General features: G+C 44.4%; 1 protein-coding gene across 1 annotated transcript in view; it reads right to left on the reverse strand.

Annotated features, from left to right (window-relative positions):
* The window catches only part of RLF (RLF zinc finger), a 119,235-nt gene that overhangs the window by 21,911 nt on the left and 82,861 nt on the right, over positions 1 to 14,463 (reverse strand). Inside the window, exons 6-7 of the mRNA XM_075909195.1 lie at positions 8,604 to 8,740; positions 3,632 to 3,773 (exon numbers count right to left, since the gene is read on the reverse strand). Coding sequence (XP_075765310.1) covers positions 3,632 to 3,773; positions 8,604 to 8,740 — 279 coding nt within the window. The remainder of the gene's footprint in view (positions 1 to 3,631; positions 3,774 to 8,603; positions 8,741 to 14,463) is intronic.

Raw genomic sequence — 14,463 nt, forward strand, 5'->3', positions numbered from 1 at the left:
AACATAAGAATGGCCATACTGGGTCAGCCCAAAGGTCCATCCAACCCAGTATCCTGTCTGCCGACAGTGGCCAATACCAGGTGTCCCAGAGGAGTGAATCAAACAGGTAATGATCAAGCGATGTCTCTCCTGCCACCCATCTCCACCCTCTGACAGAGGCTAGGGACACCATTCCTCACCCATCCTGGCTAATGGAGATTTATGGACTTAACCTCCATGAATTTATCTAGTTCTCTTTTAAACCCTGTTCTAGTCCTAGCTCTCACAATGCCCTGAGGCAAGGAGTTCCACAGATTGACTATGCACTGTGTGAAGAACTTCCTTTTATTTGTTTTAAACCTGCTGCCCATTAGTTTCATTTGGTGGCCCCTAGTTCTTATATTATGGGAACAAGTAAATAGCTTTTCCTTATTCACTTTCTCCAGACCACTCATGATTTTATAGACCTCTATCATATCCCCCTTTAGTCTCCTATTTTCCAAGATGAAAAATCCCAGTCTCTTTAATCGCTCCTCAAACGGGACCCGTTCCAAACTCCTAATCATTTTAGTTGCACTTCTCTGAACCATTTCTAATGCCAGTATATCTTTTTTGAGATGAGGAGACCACATCTGTATGCAGTATTCAAGATGTGGGCGTACCACGGATTTATATAAAGGCAATAAGATATTCTCCGTCTTAATCCACATCCCCTTTTTAATTATTTCTAACATCCTGTTTGCCTTTTTGACTGCTGCTACACACTGTGTGGACGTCTTCAGAGAAGTATCCACAATGACTCCAAGATCTCTTTCCTGACGAGTTGTAGCTAAATTAGTCCCCATCCTATTGTATGTATAGTTGGAGTTATTTTTTCCAATGTGCATTACTTTACATTTATCCACATTAAATTTCATTTGCCATTTTGTTGCCCAATCACTTAGTTTGCTGAGATCTTTTTGAAGTTCTTCACAGTCTGCTTTGGTCTTAACTACCTTAAGCAGTTTAGTATCGTCTGCAAACTTTGCCACCTCACTGTTTACCCCTTTCTCCACATCATTTATGAATAAGTTAATAGGACTGGTCCTAGGACTGACCCTTGGAGAACACCACTAGTTACCCCCCTTCTCCGTGCTGAAAATTTAGCATTTATTCCTACCATTTGTTTCCTGTCTTTTAACCGGTACTCATTCCATGAAAGGATCTTCCCTCTTATCCCATACCAAACACACTTGTACATATATGCACATTTCTATATGTATGCTAAAATATTTTATTCTTCTGTAATACTTGATCTCTAGAATATTTCCTACAAAATCTTATTAGAAGAGTATTACATTTGCAACATCAAGAACTCAAAAGTTGTGAAATAGCCAGATTAAGACTGCCTGTGTAACATTCACTCTGCCCCATTTGTGTCAAATTATAGGACCAGATCCTATTATTTTTCCCCCATGAGGACCTTCTACTGCTCAATTCATGAGACACCTGTTCAGTATTTCCCCCCCCCCCCAATATCATGAGTGAATCTGTGGCCTTACTTGCTGCGCCCAGTCAAACTCTGCCCTGAAAAAAGGAATTCTTACATTTCTTCATGGACTTTTCCACACTTCACTTATCTGCCGTAGTATCTGAGCCTTCACAAATGTTAATTTACCTTCTCAACACATTTGCCAACCTTTGACTACATTGATAAATTTGTGCTATAAACTAAGTGATGATTTAAAAACTGATATTAATATACTACTATCAATCTTAATATGGCTACTCATATCCTAATATGGAGTGGCTTTTTCTAGCTTAGCTTAAACTACTTCTCAAACTATACAAGAAAAAAGAATTTCTTATACTGAAATAGGACAAAGCTGGCTATTATATCAACGTTTCCCAAATGGTGATCCGTGGAACCCAGGGTTCCACAAAGTGAAAATAAGGGTTCTGTGAGGAAATTCCATTACAACATTTTATGATTTTTTTAAAAAAATAATATGAATGTGATTTTTGTTTTTTAAAGGTGTGCAATTAAACTAGATGTTGATCTCATGACCTTGTTTAGTATTTGTTAAATTATTTCAAGTTTAAAAGGGTTGTGGCCAAATAAAATTGGGAAACACTGTATTATATGAGGGTGTGTCTGTGAGCTAGCCAGTGAGTCTGTCTGTCCAAGAACTCCTCCTAAACGGTAATAGTTAGGACCACCAAATTTGGTATCTTAAACTTAACTTAAAGCAAGGTAAGGATTTGGTTGTGCTAAGACAATGACATGTGCCTGGAATGAGATTGTTTTTCATAACACAAAAAGGAAGAGGGCAGCTAGTAAGGAAAGTTGTATTGTGTAATGACCATAGGGGGGCAGCAGCAAGGGGCCAGAGATGGGGACCAGGACAGCCATAATCCCATTGGGACAGTGGGGTAGAGGTAAGCTTTCTGCTTACCCTGGGGATCCTCACCACAGCCAACATGGCTCTGCCAGTTCCTGTACCGCACACACAGCCCCAGTCCCCTGCCCTGAGCATCTACTCACCCCCAAAATCTGACTTCCTGAACTCCTCACACAGTCCCAACCAGGGATGATAACTGTTGGTTAACTGAACAGGCGACTACTCGCATGAAAATCTTAGCAGTTATTCAACTATTTGATAGTCCCTCGGGACAGGGCTCGCAGCCAGTGCACTCTGGCTCTATTCCTGGGGAGCCCCCTGTCACCCGTGGGGTACCAGATGGGAGCTGGTCTGCAAGGGGAACCAGTTTAAAAGCCAGCCTCTCTCCCGGACCGGCTGCCTGCTGCTTCTGCAGCGTGGGATGGCAGCAGCCCCTGTCCATGGTGAGTCTACCGTGAAGTAGCCTCTGTCTGTGGCAGTGCCAGTGCTGGCTGTGGACAGAGGCTGCTCTGTCAGCTGGGGCACCCTGCGGACAGGGACTGCTGCTAGGGACAAAACTATCCACAGCAGGCCCAGGCTCGCCACGGACAGAGGCTGCTCTGGCCTTGGGGGTGGGGAGAAAGGTGGCACCGTGGCATTCCATAGGGATAGAGAATGAACACGTTACTGTTTGGTTTTAGACTTTTGCTGCACATACAGAGGATTCACTGAGTTATGCACAGTGACATTTGTGTGTGTCATGCTGCTTGGCTTATCTCAAATCCTGTCTGGAGTTTCTCAGTGTTCTCTAGTCTTGACTAACCTAAAGGACTCATCTGCAAACTTTACCCTTCTATTTACTCGTTTTCCAGCAATGTATTGCACATTTTGAACATCAGTATATAGCAAACATCTTGGGTCCATGCCATTAAGCTTTGGTAAAACAAGAGAACAATGCTCATTTTTAAAATTATACAATCATATTTCAAACCAGACCTGCCTTTTAAGGTTAGTTAGTACGGCCTTTGGGTGTATTTACTTCTGTATATAGAAACATTAGATGAGCAATCTATGAGAGCGTGCTCAGTTACTATGCTGATAGGTACATTTAAAAGGCATGTAATAATTATAAAGTATGATTATAACTTAGGTTGGAATTATTTTTTTTAAATCTTGAGTTATTCAAAATGTATTGTTATAGCAAAGCAATGAATTATGTTCTATGGTGCAATTTGTACACGGATTCAAAATGAAATTAAGAACAACCAGCACACTGCAACAAAATAACTTACTTCAGACTGTATGACTCTAATCAGGAAGAATAAGTGTTGTAGCGTTTTAGCTAGGATTCCAAACTGCCGACATCTCTCCAAAAAAGAATCTAAAGAAGGATCGATTCTTCTTTGCAACTTGCTCCAGAACAGAGTCAGCTCCCTGTGAAAAGAGTTCAAATCAGATTGCAAACATGATGCAAGGTGAAGAAACTGGGTGAAATTCGTCTATCTCCACAATGTAGCTTCAAAGGTTAACTATGGAGAATAAATCCCTTTAGCCGAATATGGATCAGGCCTCTTACTCTTGAGCAGCTAACAGTCTGTACTATTAAGATTACACTTAATCAGAACAAAATCTGTCATCTTGCTAGTCTCTATTCAAGGGGGAAAGACAGTGGATTCTTTAAAGATCGTTTGCTCTCCCAAAGCACCTTCCCAGATGCATGCTCCTATCTCTAGGCTACAAAGTCACTCATGCTTGTGTACTCTCTCTCAAATTGCAGGGGGGATAAAAACACACCAACATGTTAGGTTTATTCCCCCCACCCAAACTTGGGCCCCCAAGTATTTGCCTTATTTGTTTGGGTTAAGAGCTCACTAAACTGGAGGACTTGGTGAAAGCTCTGTTTCAAGTCATGCAACCCAGCAGGAGGCCACCTGGGTGCAGGGGTTGGCTCTACCGGAGGTTACCCGGCAGCAGCAAAGAAGCAAATCAGCTTCTAGTGAATCAAGCAGCCTCTTAGTCCTCCTTCGAGAAGCAATAAGCCAGCTAAAGACCCTTACCACCCGGACTCCTGGGCCATGAGAGATGAAAACCCTGATAGCCAGAGGCTGTCTGCCAAAGATGATGTCTGAGGGTGACATAGCAATGTATTCATTTACAAAGACTGCCCAGCAAGGAGCAATGGGCCGGTATACTCACCCCATTCCTCTATAGTGAGGCTCAGGTTTATTATGATTTGCCTACTGAGGACACAGCCAAGTACACACAGCTATAGGAAGAAATCTTGGCCCGTTTGGGGTAATAACAGTTGTGCAGGCCCAAGTATATCACAAATAGAATTACGAAGAAAGTAAGCTGCTATGGTCCAAACTATTCAATGTATTCACCTCACGCAGAAACACACAGCTCAGAGGCAGTATTGGAGATACTGGTCACCGTCCAGTTCATGAGGAAATTGCCGCCAGACCTTTGCACTTGGATAGGTCAGCATGACCCAACCACTTATGACAAGATCACATTAGCGTAGAGACCGTTAACAGCTAGTGAACTGGCTCACCCACCTAAGGAAGGTCCCATGTGAGGTAGGCCATCTATGCCAGCCCTGTGTCTTTTGGTGTCCAAACACCCAGGGAGCCCTTGATGGACCAAAGGGAAGGCCCGCCGGAGGAGGGGGGGCTGAAGGCAGGAATAGTTTAGGGCAGGCTGACTCCGGGGGGGGAGAGGGGGGGACACACATACAACCTTTCTCCATAGAGCCAAAGGAGAAACTATAGGTTTTATAGGTGTGTGGAGTTGGGACATATAGCTTCTCAATGCCCCAACATCAAGGAGCCCATGCAGTGCAACCTCAAAGATTGGGATGACCCATGTTCCCTCTCAACTTGGTGGGGGTTGCCATTACCCCACATAAGTATACAAGACTGGTGAAAATGGATGGGGTTGAGGAGGTTACTCACCTTCCTGTAACTGACGTTCTTCAAGATGAGCATCTCGGGGGTGCTCCACTGTAGGTGTAGGTGCATCCCAGCTCGAGAATGCAGGGGAGTTATCAGGAAGGCGAAAGTGCAACTGGAATTGTGACTCGCAAGGGATGTGAAGGATAACAAGAAAACATGCCGGTAGAAACCTAGCAAGAAGAAGGTGATCAGAGAGGGTGTGGTGCCCCTGCTGCATGAGGGCAGTAACCTAGTGACAGATCATGTGGGGAAAGCTGAAGTACTTAATGCTTTCTTTGCCTATGTCTTCACGGACAAGGTCAGCTCCCAGACTAATGCGCTAAGTGACACAATATGGGACAAAGGTGGACAGCCCTTGGTGGGAAAAGAACAGGTTAGGAACTATTTAGAAAAGCTAAATGTACATAAATCCATGGGTCCTGACTTAATACATCCGAGGGTACTGAGGGAGTTGGCAAATGTCATTGAGGAGCCTTTAGCCATTATCTCTGAAAAGTTGTGGAGACTGGGAGAGATCCTGGGTGACTGGAAAAAGGCAAATGTAGTGCCCATCTTTAAGAAAGGGAAGAAGGACGATCCAGGGAACTATAGGCAATCAGTCTTACCTCAGTCCCTGGAAAAAATCTATGAGGGGATCCTCAACTAATCCATTTTGAAGCACTTGGAAGAGGGGAAGGTGATCAGGAATAGTCAGCATGGATTCATGAAGGGCAAGTCGTGCCTGACCAATCTGATTAGCTTCTATGAGGAGGTAACTGGCTCAGTGGATATGGGGAAGTCAGTGGATGTGATATACCTGGATTTTATCAAGGCTTTTGATACGTCTCCCACAATATTCTTACCAGCAAGTTAAGGGAATGTGGATTGGATAAAGGGAGGGTAAGATGGATAGGAAGCTGGCTGGAAGGTCAGGCCCAGCGGGTAGCGATCAACGGCTCCATGTCAGGATGGCGGTCAGTTTCTAGTGGAGTGCCCCAAAGTTCGGTTCTGGGACCGGTTTTGTTCAATATCTTTATTAATGACCTGGATGAGGGAATGGATTGCACCCTCAGCAAGTTCGCAGATGACAATATGCTAGGGGGAGAGGTAGACACCGTGGAGGGCAGGGACAGAATCCAGAGTAACTTAGACAAAGTGGAGGATTGGGCCACAAGAAATCTGATGAGGTTCAACAAGGACAAGTGTAGAGCCCTGCACTTGGGACGGAAGAATCCTAAGCATTGTTACAGGCTGGAGACCAACTGGCCAAGAAGCAGTTCTGTAGAAAAGGACCTGGGGGTTACAGTGGATAAGAAGCTGGACATGAGTCAGTGTGCCCTTGTAGCCAAGAAGGCTAATGGCATACTAGGTTGCATTAAGAGGAGCACTGCCAGTCGATCCAGAGATGTGATTATTCCTCTTTAATCGGCTCTGGTGAGGCCACATCTGGAGTATTGTGTCCAGTTCTGGGCCCCCAATTACAGGAAGGATGTGGATGCATTGGAGAGGGTCCAGCGGAGGGCAACCAAAATGATTAGGGGGCTGGAGCAAATGACCTACGAGGAGAGGCTGAGGGAGTTGGTCATCATAGTCTGCAGAAGAGTGAGTGGGGATGTGATAGCAGCCTTCAACTTCCTGAAGGGAGATTCCAAAGAGGATGGAGAAAGGCTGTTGGCAGTAGTGATGGATTGCAGAACAAGGAACGATGGTCTCAAGTTGCGGTGGGAGAGGTGCAGGTTGGATATTAGGAAAAACTATTTCACTAGGAGGGTGGTGAAGCACTGGAATGGGTTCCCTAGGGAAGTAGTGGAGTCTCCATCCCTAGAGGTGTTTCAGTCCAGGCTTGACAAAGGCTGGTCTTGATGGCCTTCTAAGGTCTCTTCCAGCTCTATGATTCTCTGAAATCTAATCTAATTAGATTAACCATCTACAGAGATCACTATTTATGTTCTTATGAAAGTGCTAAGTTGGGATGGGAAAGACTGGAACACTAGGGATGTAAGCATAAGCTTATTGGATAGTCAAGTAGTGACTCGACTAGTTGCTCCTCCCCTACCCTTAGAGGCAACAAGTGGGGGGTGGGGGTAGGAGCCAGTGCTGCGAGGAGCCAGTTTAAAAGCCAGTTCCCCAGAGCATCGGCTCCACTGCAATTTTGCAGTTTCCCCACTTTTCAATTATTCTAGTTGATTAGCTAATTAAATGCAATTTAACATCCCTATGGGACACCCCGTTACTTTACCTTATGTTCTCCAATTGGGAGGCACCTCAAGCGTCAACTGTATTTTCCCCTTTTTTGTTATTTATGAGGATGCCACCTCCGTGGCACCCTGGATAGCACCCGATAGATCTGAGAGGAAGAACCCGATGCAGGGAAAAATAACAGAACATGTTCTGCAGATGAAAGAATGGATAGCTCGGGTCACCCCAATTGTATGGGAACATCTGGAAAAGGCACAGGAGGCCCAGCGAGTTCATTACAATTACCAGGCAAAAGTTCTGCAGTTTCAGCCAGGGGAGTTGGTGATGATATCCATGGGAGAAAGCAAAACTTTTGTCCCAATGGCAAAGGCCCTATGAGGTGGGTGAATCCAGGGGGGCGGAGTAAATTACAAAAAGTAGCAACCCAGACATCGAATGGCATAGGAATGGTGTCTCTATTCTGTCTGTCAGGAGCTCGAAATGGATGACAGGAGAGGGATCACTTGATGATTACCTGTTTCAGTTCACTCCCTTTGGGGCACCAGTGAATAAGACTGGGATATATGGACCTTTGGTCTGACACAGTATGGCTGTTCTTATGTTTTGAATTTGCCCCACTCCTCACCCCCAAAATGGGTTGCAAATATACTGGAAATCATTAGGAGCTGGTGGACCAAGCAGAAGAAATAGAAAACAAGGCCTAGGGGAAAGAAAAGTTCCCAGCAACTACTGTATCCATCACATTCTAAAGTTCAGTGCCAAGACCTGCTACTTATGCTGCTTATCCATTATTTCTATGAACCAACAGTGCAAGTCTCGGGTGCCAATAGTATGAATGTGCAGAAGCAACAGCCCCAAGAACTCCAGTTACCCATAACCAACCTCTTTTTCACAGAACATATATTTTTAAGACCTGAACCAATTTATCCTTGTTAGTTCGGCTACTTTGCTTTTTAATGCCTCTAAAATTCTCATATGAATGTCATCAAGTTCCAGAAATTTAATTTCTCAATAGTTACCATTATCATTTTTCAACAATCATGTAAAAAACAAAGAGCATGTTTAAAATGCACAGTGAACTGATTGCTGCACTTCTCATAAACCATTCATGAGAAACGAATATATTACTTACCAAGAGCAATACACTGTTGCAGTTTGAAGTTGCTGAGTAAGGTACGTTGTACAAAGAATAAACGCAGTGTTATCTTGCCCCTCAGATTCCAAATTACATATGATCTCCAGTACTTCTTTGCAATCCACTTTAGCAATCTAACAAAAACAATGTTATCAGGTGAAAAAGAATAAGAGCTTTTTCAGGGTGGTTTTTTTTTTTTCAAAATCATCTAAATGATGTAAATTGACAAAGTTTAATATTAGTTAATTTTTCTAGTTGCAAATATTTTAGCTCCTTCTAAACATATGGAATTCAAAGTTTAAGGAAAATCAGGATTAATATCTCATGGAGAAAGCCAATTTCATAACGTATTTCCTCCTCTTCCATTCAATGGTCATCTGCTAATCCTTCCCCAGATGTTCTGATATTTAAATTTTGTTTCCAGTATATTTTGGCAAGAGGCCCTTACTACCAATAGGTTTAAGCTAAAGTAGAACTACAGTAATTTGTATTTCTTTAATTCTGTTGTGCACTGGGACCAGAAAAACGACAATATTCTATTAAATTCTACCAAGAATCATAGAATCATAGAATCATAGAATAATAGGACTGGAAGGGACCTCGAGAGGTCATCGAGTCCAGCCCCCCGCCCTCAAGGCAGGACCAAGCTCCACCTACACCATCCCTGACAGATGTCTATCTAACCTGTTCTTAAATATCTCCAGAGAGGGAGATTCCACCACCTCCCTTGGCAATTTATTCCAATATTTGACCACCCTGACAGTTAGGAATTTTTTCCTAATGTCGAATCTAAACCTCCCCTGCTGCACTTTAAGCCCATTACTCCTTGTCCTGTCCTCAGAAACCAAGAGGAACAAATTTTCGCCTTCCTCCTTGTGACACCCTTTTAGATATTTGAAAACCGCTATCATGTCCCCCCTTAATCTTCTTTTTTCCAAACTAAACAAGCCCAGTTCATGAAGCCTGGCTTCATAGGTCATGTTCTCTAGACCTTTAATCATTCTTGTCGCTCTTCTCTGTACCCTTTCCAATTTCTCCACATCTTTCTTGAAATGTGGCGCCCAGAACTGGACACAGTACTCCAGCTGAGGCCTAACTAGTGCAGAGTAGAGCGGCAGAATGACTTCACGAGTTTTGCTTACAACACACCTAGATAGATGTTTAAAAACGATCACTAGTGAAATAGCTTCAATATCACCAATATTAGCCTTCTGACACAAACACTGTAGAATCATAGAAATGCAGGACTGGAGGGGATCTTGAGAAGTCATTTAGTCTAATTCTCTGCACTCAAGGCAGGACTATGAAAAACTAGACCTGTAGCGTCCAACCAGTTCTGAACTAGCCACACACAACCAGCCAAATAGCCATATGTAGCTACTGGTTAGTGTATTGAACACTACGGCACTAGATCTTTCCTGACAAGTCTTTATTTAATCTGTTCTTAAAAGTCTCCAAAGGTAGAGATTCCACAAACTTCCTAGGCAAATTATTCCAGTGCTTCACCACCCTGACAGGAAGATTTTCCTAATATCCACCCCAAACTTCCTTTGCTGCAATTTAAGCTGACTGCATCATGCTTTATCCTTAGAGGTACAATTTTAACCTCAGTACAATTTATCTCCCTTTTCCTTGTAACAACCTTTCATGTACTTGTAAAGTATTATCCCACTCCCCTCTCCCTTGCCTCCCTGGTCTTCTACAGACTAAACAAATCCAGTTTTTTAAATCTTTCCTCAGAGATCATGTGTCCTAGACCTTTTATCATTTTTGTTGCTCTTCTCTGAGCTTTCTCCAAATCTTTCCTGAAATGGGGCACCAAGATCTGGACAAAATATTCCAGCTGATCCCTTAACCAGCAGAAAAGAACAGAAGAGTTACTTCTCATGTCTTGCCTACAACACTCCTATTGATGCTCTCTTGGTGCTTTTTATTTCTAACAGTGCTATATTGTTGATTCATTCATCTTGTGATGCACTATATTCCTCAGATACCTTTTCACAGTACTTCTTTGTAGGCAATCATTTCCCATATTTTTGTCTACAAATGACTGTCCTTCCTAAATGGAGTACTTTGCATTTCCACCCTTATTGAATTTCATCCTATTTGCTTCCGATTATTTCTCCAGTTAGGTTCAGACCATTCTGAATTTTAATCCTATCCTCCAAAGCATATGCAACCCCACCTTAGTTGGTACTGTCCACAACTTTATAAATGTATTCTTTATGCCATTATCTAAGTCTGTGATGAACATATGGGAACTGAACTTGACCAAATCCCAATCCCTAGGAGACTCCACCCAATACACACTTTCAGATCAACTCTGAATCTCTATGGAGATGAAGGGAGCAATTAAGAGCTACATTTTCTCTTCAGACTGGGCAAGACAATCATTTAGTTTGAATTTCAGGACTTTAGCATAACCATAAAGACTATCAAATTATGTGATTAAAAATTAACTGTGGGATTCCATTTGTGTATGTCACAATTAAACTGTACGCTATTAGCAAAGATATTCTAACCAATCATCAGTACTGCAAGTCAGTCCAAATTTGGGAAATCATGTTGCATTCTATCTACCTTCTGAGTAATCACCAGAAATAAAGGTTTGTATTGCAAAGTGTGGCAGGGCATTGCCCTGCACTGGCCCTTTTAGGGGCTCAGACCTGGAGTCAGCGGAAAGCCCAGCTGAGGCAAATAAGGAGAGCCTAGCTGGAGACTACAAGAGCAACTCCTGGGAGGAGGAGGAGAGAGACCTGCCTGCCTGCAATGAGAGAGGCTTCAGCCTAGCAAACCCAGGCTACCTGGCCAGAGACTTAGGGCTGCAAGGAGGCAGTCATGGAGAGCGGGGCTCACATGGAGGCATCCCTAAAAAGCTGGGCTTCAAGGAAGCAGCCGTAGCTTTCAAGGAGGCAGCTGAGGTAGGCTGGGGGAGTTTGAGCCAGGGAAGCCCCAGGCCATAAGACCACAAGGCAGGGTTGCAGGAGGCAACCGGGCAGGCAGAGGCGCACCTTTGGCGAGGGAGGAATGGCCGGGAGAGACTGCAGTGTGCCCTGAGACAGGGCTAGAGAGGGACTGGCAGTGGGCCACTGAGGAACTGTGTGTTCCTGGAGGGAGCTGGTGTTCCCAGGAAGAAGAACCGGGGGTCCTAGGGAGCAACCTGGACTGAAGGAAGAACAATAACCCCCCCCCCTTCCCGAAGGGGGCACAGACCAAGATCGGTTTGGTCACTGCCGGACGGCAGTACCCCCAAGACAACACCACACCCAAAGGGGGCGTGTTGGAGCAGCCAGCTACTTCCCCAAAAGCTACCCTGAGGGAAGAAGCCATGCTGAAAGTGAGTCAACCCGTTACAATAGTAATGCTGGTACAGTATACTTCAAATACTAGTTCAGTCTGCCCCCCGATTATTTAGCCAACCTAAAAATTGCCTAATTTAGTGATTTGAGTATGAGACTTAATATATACAAGGATTTGCAAAACTGTACAGAATGCTACAGACCACAAATAAGCTAACGCTACCCTAACCCTGGCCCTAGTAGGAAATTTACAGTCTTAGTTGGGCTAGTATTACAGCAGTCATTGTAATAATTTGTAACAATAGGGAAGTGGTAGTTAAATTAGATATTGACGTGTAATATGTCAGTTTGGAGAGGGAGTTCTCCCAGTGGAGAAGGAGCTAATACAGGACCCTTGAGGGAAGTGGCTGTCTGTAGTGCGTGTTTGTGGGTTTCTTGCTGTGTGCTGAGCTTGTCTCTCTGTCTGGGGTCCGGTGGGTCCCTCCCGCCCCCCGCAGGGTGTGTGCTGTGGTTGGCAAGTGGAAGCTGTGAGCTTCTAATCAGGGTTTGAAATCTAGAAGCCTCTGCTCATTGGTTGAGCCTTAATCAGTGGGAGGGGCTATCAGGCAGTCCAGGGCTTTATAAAGGAGTGAGTCAGCGACCAGGCAGCTTGCCAACAGGGAGTTTGGAAAGGGAGTTCAGAAGGGGAGTGGGAAGGGAGCAATACACACTCACCATTCTTTAAAATCTTTCACTACACTCCTGCCCTTCAAGGAGACATTTAATAACTGAAGAATCTCTCAGAAGGAACGCAAGAATGGATATTGATAGGTCTGCTGTTGTTACCTGCACAGCATGTGCCATGTTTGTCTTCCTCCCGGAAGAAAGAAGGGATTTCATCTGCAATAAGTGCAAGCGGGTCACCATTTTGGAAGAAAAATTAGGGGACTTGAGGCCAAAGTATCAACCCTATGTTCCATCAGAGAGGATGAAGAGTTCCTCGAAAGAAGGTAGTGTTTACTTCTGCAGGCACAGCAGGCTGAAGAGCCAGTCAGGGCAGTATAGGACAAGGAAGAATACCAGCAGCATGTAACCTCTAGAAGAAGGAGGCCAATTCAGGTATTCCCCCATTCATGTGGAGGTAACAACCAGCTTTCAGGATCTCTCCACAGGCACTATGGTGGAGAATGCTTTTGCAGGGCCCTCTTAGGATAGAAATCAGAAGAGAACATCATCTACTGGAAGACATGGGATGCGTAGTCCTAGGGATGGGGGTTCCATGACCCCTCCCCCTAAAGAAGACGGGTGATGGTGGTCAGGGACTCCCTCCTAAGAGAGACTGAGTCATCCATCTACCGTCCAAACCTGCAATCTTGAGAAGTGTGTTGCTCGCATTCAGGATGTGACTAAGAGTCTTTCAAAATGGATTAAACCTTCGGATCGCTACCCCTTCCTTCTTCTCCATGAAAGAACTAATGATACGGCTAAGAATGACCTTGAGTGGGTCACAGCAGATTATGTAGCACTGGGAAGAAGGTTCAAGGAATTTGAAGCGCAAGTGGTGTCCCCCTCCATCCTTCTGGTTGAAGGAAAAGGTCCGGGTAGGGATTGTCAAATTGAGGAAGTAAATGCATGGTTGCGCAGGTGGTGTCAGAGAGAGGGTTTTGGTTTCTTCTATCATGGGACTCTTTTCTGGGCACAAGGATTGTAAGGAAGAAATAGGATCCATCTAACCAAGAGAGGAAAGAGCATCTTTGTGGACAGACTTCCAAACCTAGTGAGGAGGGCTTTAAACTAGGTTCATGGGGGGACAGTGACAAAAGCCCTGAGGTAAGTGAGGAAGTCGGATACCAGGAAGGAACACAAGGAGGAACAAGCAACAAAGGAGGACTCCTGACTCGAATGGAGAAAGCAGGACGATCAACTGGCTATCTAAGGTGTCTGTACACAAATGTGAGAAGCCTGGGAAACAAACAGGAAGAATTAGAAGCCCTTGCCCAGTCAAAGAACTATGATTTGATTAGAATAACGGAGACTTGGTAGGATGACTCATATGATTGGAGCACTGTCATGGAAGGGTATAAACTGTTCAGGAAGAACAGGCAGAGGAGAAAAGGAGGAGGAGTTGCATTGTATGTAAGAGAGCAGTATGATTGCTCGGAGCTCCAGTATTTAGCAGGAGAAAAAGACTGTTGAGAGTCTATGGGTTAAGTTTAGAGGTGGAAGCAACGGGGTGATGTTGTGGTTGATGTCTGCTACAGACCACCGATCAGGTGGATGAGGAACACGAGGCTTTCTTCAGACAACTGAGGGAAGCTTCCATATCGCAGGACCTGGTTCTCATGGGGGACTTTTAATCACCCTGACATCTGATGGGAGATCAATATAGCAGCATACAGACAATACAGGACGTTTTTGGAGAAGGTTGGGGATAACTTCTTGGTACAAGTGCTGAAGGAACTGACCAGGGGCCATACACAGCTTGACCTGCTGCTCACAAACAGGGAGGACCTACTAGGGTAAGTAGAGGTGGGTGACAACCTGGGAAGCAGTGATCATGAGATAGAAGATTTCAGGAT

The sequence above is a fragment of the Pelodiscus sinensis genome, chromosome 25 (assembly GCF_049634645.1).
Source record: "Pelodiscus sinensis isolate JC-2024 chromosome 25, ASM4963464v1, whole genome shotgun sequence".
Lineage (NCBI taxonomy): Eukaryota > Metazoa > Chordata > Testudines > Trionychidae > Pelodiscus > Pelodiscus sinensis.